At 60.0% G+C, this 6,000-nt stretch overlaps 1 protein-coding gene across 1 annotated transcript; it reads right to left on the bottom strand.

Annotated features, from left to right (window-relative positions):
- Positions 1–5,042: 5,042 nt before the first annotated feature.
- Tnp2 (transition protein 2) lies at positions 5,043–5,883 on the bottom strand. The gene is made up of 2 exons (XM_090324642.1): positions 5,479–5,883; positions 5,043–5,214 (listed from the first exon to the last, which is right to left on the bottom strand). The coding sequence occupies exons 1-2, from the start codon at positions 5,825–5,827 to the stop codon at positions 5,198–5,200; spliced, it is 366 nt and encodes a 121-aa protein (XP_090180768.1). The 5' UTR covers positions 5,828–5,883; the 3' UTR covers positions 5,043–5,197.
- Between the last annotated feature and the right edge of the window lie 117 nt (positions 5,884–6,000).

Raw genomic sequence — 6,000 nt, 5'->3', positions numbered from 1 at the left:
CGGGGCGGCGGGGGGCTCCGGGGCGACTCTCGCGCATGCTCCGAGGCTGGGAGCCGTGCAGCTGCCACGGCCGCAGCTCGCTCTGCCGGGAGCAGCCCCTGCGCCGGGCCTTTAAACCGGCCGGGGGCGGGGTCGCGGCTGGCCCCGCCCCCGGCCCCGCCCCCGGCCCGCTTTCAGTTTCTCTTTCCGCGGGAGCGCGCGCGGCTCGAGTTCCCGGCCCCGGGCTCGGGGCCCCCGCGGCCGGCCGGCCCCGGGCCTCTGCGGGCACCCTGTGTCTGGGGGCCCGGCAGCCTCCGGGAAGCCCACCTCCGCGCCCCTCGGAGCTGCCGCCGGGCCCGACTTCCCAGGAAGCGCTGGCCGACCACAGGCTTCGGGGGAAGCCGGGGCGGCGCGGGACGGGCGCCCGGCCCACCCAGTTCCTCAGAAGCCGGGCGGAGCCCAGCCGGGCCCTGCCGGGCGCCAGCGCCCTCCCCGCCCTGCCCGGGGGCGGGGTCCGGGCGAGCGTCCGCCCTGGCCCACACCGCCCTCTGCAGACGGCCCTCGAGCCGCATCCCAGCGCCCGGGGCCCTCCACCTCTCCCTGACCAGCCACAGCCGCGGCACCCCTGGATGCAACCTGGACCACGCCATCTGGGGAGGGGTGGGAGACAGGGTGTTCCAGAGATTTTGATACGTGTCAGACGCACCCCCAGGGCAGACAGCAGGACAGACAGCAGGGCTTGAACTCAAGGCCTACGCCCCCCCTTGCTTAGGGTTCTACCGCTGGAGCCACGCCTCCAGCCAGCTTCTTGATGGTTATTTTGGATATGGAGTCCCAGGGACTTTTCCCCCTGGGCTGGTTTCAATGGAAGGGTTGAGAGTCTGTTATGAGTGTGACCCTGGACACCTAGCCAGCAATGTCACTTTTTATCCCCGCCATGAGGCTTGAACCCTAGGCCTGGGCGCTGCCCCTGAACCTTTCCACTCAAGGCTAACACTCCACTACTTTGAGCCACAGCACCACTTCCATTTTTCTGGTGGTTCATTGGAGATAAGAGTCTCACAGCCTTCTCTCTCCAGGCTGGCTTTGAACCAGGATCCTCTGATCTCAGCTCCTCAATAGCTAGACAGGTGTGATCCACCAAATGCCTGGCAGCAATATCACTTGTGAACCTGTGACTTCAAGTATGTGACGGTCCCCTTTTTTTTTTTGCCAGTCCTGGGCTTGAGCTCAGGGCTTGAGCACTGTCCTTGGACTTTCTCAAGGCTAGAGCTCTACCACTTGAGCCTCAGCACCACTTCTGGCTTTTTCTATGTATGTGGTACCAAAGAATCGAACCCGGGTCTTCATGCATGCTAAGCAAGCACTCTACCACTAGGCCAAACTCGGGGCCCCTGACTTTCCCTTTTTGTCTGGAGCTCTGTATCTGCAAAGGAGACAACGGGGCCCCACCCTCTAGGTTAGGGGACCCTTGAGGACCAGCCACGGTCCCTGCTGGTGGCCAGCAGTGCACCAGAGGCATGGCTAGGTGTTTGCTCTGCTTGTCATTATTCATTCCAGGGTGTTTAGGCAGCACGAGGGAACCGTAGACACCTTCCCTGGAGCACAGCCTGGAGAGGGCACAGCAGAGTGGGAAGGCGCACTTGGGATATAAGTTGACAGTGGGAGAGTCCCACCCCTCCTCCTGAACATGGGGTGGGCACTTCCTGGGGGAGACAAATTGTGGAGGCAGGGTAGCTCTGAAGACCCTCTTTCCTGCCAGAAAGGTAGTTCTCTGCACAGGGACCCATAACAAGCAGGTGGTTCCAACATCCCCTAATTCACACTGGCAGCCCCAGGGCTACTTGGGAGAGCCCCTCTTGGCCCTAGCCTGGGTTTGCCTCCTCTTGCTTTATCCCCTTGTTGTCCCAGCCATCCTCACGGATGCCACTGTCATTCATTTACTGGGGAGGATTGGTCCAAACTAACTGCATGCTGGGTGAACAGTGGACTGGAGGACTCTGGGCATCCTGGGTACACAGCTCATTGCTGGGCAAAGGTGGGACTCTGCCTGGTGAAGCTACTGCTTTTATACACTATGCTGTATCACTCACACACACACACACACACACACACACACACACTCACACACTCAAGAGAAAACCTGCTCTGGGTACACAGCTCACACAGGGCAGCATTGACTGTGAAGCTTTTGTCCCTGCCCAACTCTGCTGTAAGCCCCTCCACTTCCACCCCTGGTAGTCTCCATCTGGGTTGTCCTGTTGAAGAAACCAGAGCTACCTGCTGGAGGCCTCTCCAGGTCTTGTCCTTGTGGCCCTCAGTCCCCTCTGAATCTGTTTCCTGGCCTGTCCAGTGGACATGGCCCCTTCCTCCACCCTCCCTTGTGGTGAGTCAGGCTTTCAGGGTCACAGGTTCCTATAGACACACACTGACAGTCACTCAGCTTAGCTTTCATTTTCTGAAGCCTTAACTTCAAAACGAAACCCAGCCCAGACACCAGAGCGGAAAAAGAAACAAGCTGAGTGGCTGCCAGCTCCCAGACATCTGGGCAGCGTGTCCTGGGTGCTGATACCTGGCTTGCCTCAGGGCCTGCTGCCACTCAGCTCTGCAGGCCTGGGCCAGCGGCCTGTCCTCTGTGGGGTTCAGTGCCTCCCAGAGCGGCCATGCACACAGGCCGTAGAGCACCCAGCAGGAGCACGTTGGGTCTGCAGGGCGAGTGGGCAGTGCAGTCTTGCAGTTTCTCTTTCCAGCTTGGGCAGCACTCTGCTGGGAAGAGCAGTCCCACTGAGGGAGCATCATTCTGAAAGTGTTCTCTGCCCCGGTGGCCCTCACCCTGCTTTTCCTGGAATGTGTTGGCCGGTGAGATCTGTGCGTGGGGGCCGGGGTTGTGTCCCCTGGGAGCCTGAGCGGGTCACCTTTCCGAATGTGAGAGGCTGCCATTTGCTGGGGTGAGGGCGAATCTGGAAGATGGGGACAACTCCTTCACTATCTGCCAGGTATTGTCTGAGTATCTAGTATGCCAAACACGAAACCAGAGTCCTTCAAGCACACCTGAGGAGACAGTGTATTCACACAATCCTTTACATCATGCTAAACTCCTGCAAAAAAAAAAAAGCTGGGAGTTTGGCCTCGTGGTAGAGTGCTTATTACCTAGCATGTGCAAAGACCTGGGTTTGATTCCTCAGTACTACATACATAGAAAAGCCAGAGTGGTACTGTGGCTCAAGTGGTACAGTAAGTGGTACAGTTCTAGCCTTGAGAACGCCCAGGGACAGTGCTCAGGCCCAAAAAGTAAGGGGGGAGAAGAAGGGCTAGGAGCTGGGTCTAGTGGTAGAGTGCCTGATAAGCATGCATAAAGCCCTGGGTTCGATTCCTCGGTACCACACACACAGAAAAAGCCAGAAGTGACACCTTGCGAAAGCACTGGCGCTCAGGCCCTGAGCATTTACATCTCTTACATCTGGTAACACAGCCTTGAGGTCTTGATAAAAGCAGAATGTGGAGGGGCAGGCTGAGCCAGTGCAAAGATCCTGGCGGTGCAGCTGACCGGCGTGCAGGATCAAAACAGAGGTGCGTGCAGGTTCAGTAGAGAGTGTAGGGGGAAGGTGTAGGGGTTGGTGGAGTCTGGCTGGCAAGAGCGGAGGGGTGGGATTTCTCCCTGAATGTATGGGGTTGCCATTGGGCACATATGGTTGTTGGAAGAGGAAAGATCCCATGGCTGGTGACCTAGAGCATCTCTGTCTCCTCAGGACTCACCTCACAACTGTCCCTCCACCAGCTGTGGAAATAGGGGGCCTGCAGGAAAGCTGAGGCATCAGGGCCCCTGCTGTGGCTAGGGAAAAACCACTGAATCTGTGCTCCCTGGGTGGTGTGAGCTGCCTGCTAGTGGGGGGGGGGGAGGGAAGGGGCCAGAGGCCAGGGCACCCTGGTCCTGGCACACACCTGGCTTGAGGCCTCCCTCAGGAGAGGCGACTTTTGTCCCATGTGTGGGGCAGAAGATCATCTCTGCTCCCTGTCGTTCTTTCATGCTATGGACCCCAAGTCCATGGAGAGGGCCTCCAGGGAGCTCCAGGACCCAGGAGTGAAGGCCGGGGCCTGCTATATCTCCTGTTCGAAGCCACCCGCTGTGTGGCTTCATGGATGGCTGCAAACTGTCCCAGTCCCTCTGCCCCCTGCCCCACAAACAGGATGTGAGGTATATGTGGGGAATGGGGAGGTTGCAGAGCTGAGCCCACCATGCCAACACCCCCACCCCCGATTCCACCACCCTGCCCATCCACCATCGTGCCCACCAGAGTGCCCAGAGCCAACGCAATAGTGGGGGGGGCAGGAAGCAGGCACAGCACACCCCCTGGGGAAAAGTAGAACTTAGCCGTCCTCTGAACTCTAGGGACACACAGGCTCCTGGCCTAGGTAGGAGGGAGGACGTGCCTGGCAGTGTGCCACCGAGAGCCCTGCAAGGTGAGGCCTGGGACTTCCAGCAACCCCAGGGCCTTCCTTACAAGGCTGGCCTATATCTCCTGGTCCCCAGGACAGGCGAGGCACAGATCAGCTTCCCGAGATGCCTCACAGTGGCGTCCCAGCCCAGCACCCGTGTGTGAGAAAGTGTATACGAGAGGTGGGCAGAGGCGGAATGGTGGCGCACATCCTGGCTCCTCCGTGAGGGTGGGGCTTGTTCTCTTCCCCAGGTCCCACACCCCACCCTAGTGGTCTCCCAGGATCCCACTGTGTACCAGCCTTCGCCAAACCGTACCTCACTGTGACCCTTCCCCAGGGCGCCTCCCCTGTGGCAGCACCCCACCCCAAACCCGCCGTGTCTGCCCTGAGTGGCAGCGTGTACCAGGAGCGGCTGGCACGTGTACGCCCGGTGGCGGCGTGGGGCGTATGTGTGTCTGTCTACGTCGAGCACAGGGGCACCACCGTTGGGTTGGTTTCTGGGACACCTGCCCGCTGCATCTCTCCGCTCTGTACAGCACAGAGCTGCGGCCAGGTCCCACCCTGGGCTCTCACGCCAGGGCAGCGCGTGCGACACCCTCCAGTGAAATCAGATTCTGACTCAAAGGTGGTCTTCCAGGCTCAAGCTTTAATCAGTGCTGTATAATCACTGTGGTAATGTGTTCCTGCGAGAACGTGGCTGTCACCAAGGCATCCATCCGTATGCAGTGGTCCTCCTCCTCCGAATGCATCCCACACAGGAACAGCGGAGAGCAGCATCGCCTCACTTGTGCTTCCGCCCTGCGAGGTCGGTGGGAGGGGACAGTCAGCGGGGTGCTGAGACCCAACCTGCTCATTTCCCCATGACCCACGGGGGCATCACAGAGCTTGCCCCAGTGAATTCACCCACGATCCACTCACCCGAGGACACAGCTGTCCTATCAAAGCTGTACCCCAGTCTACCTTACAGCCACCCAACCCCTTTGTCTAACCAACCCCTGCATTATTCAGTCCCCCGTCACCCGTGATGCGCTGTCCTCCGCTTCACCCCAGCTGGAAGCATACCTGCACCTCGTCTCTTGGTTCTGTGTCCCTGCCTGCTCCTCTTGATCACCCTTCTCTTGTTCACTTTCCCCTCCAAGGTCTTTCTGTTCCTGGAGCAGCCGCTGTGGTGGGAGGGCCGTGCGGGAGAGAGGTGGGAGTGTGTGGACTGCCTGGAGGTCTTGGAGGGCGGGCTGGGGCTCGGGCTGGGGCTGGGGCTCTGGCAGCTAGGTGGGCTGCAGCTGCGGCTCCGGTGGCAGCTCTGGCAGTGGAGGCTGCAGGAGCACTGGTTGCAGCCAGCGCTGCAGTGGTGGCTGCTGTGGGTGGGCTGGGAGTGGGCAGTGGTGGACGGGCTCTGCATCTTGGTGTCCATGGGGGTGCACTCGGAGGGGCAGGGCTCCCTCCTCCTCCTCCTCTTCTCCCAGCAGGCCCAGCTCTCCGCCAGCCTGGCGCCTGGTTATATAGCTGGCCCTATTGTGATGGCACAGGTAACAGAGGATGATGCCCAGGACAGAGTCTGTGGCTGACACTCAGCCCAGGGCAGGG

This window comes from Megascapheus bottae, chromosome 36, assembly GCF_031878675.1.
Source record: "Megascapheus bottae isolate mThoBot1 chromosome 36, mThoBot2.hap1, whole genome shotgun sequence".
NCBI lineage: Eukaryota > Metazoa > Chordata > Mammalia > Rodentia > Geomyidae > Megascapheus > Megascapheus bottae.
This window is presented reverse-complemented; position numbering and strand designations above follow the sequence as displayed.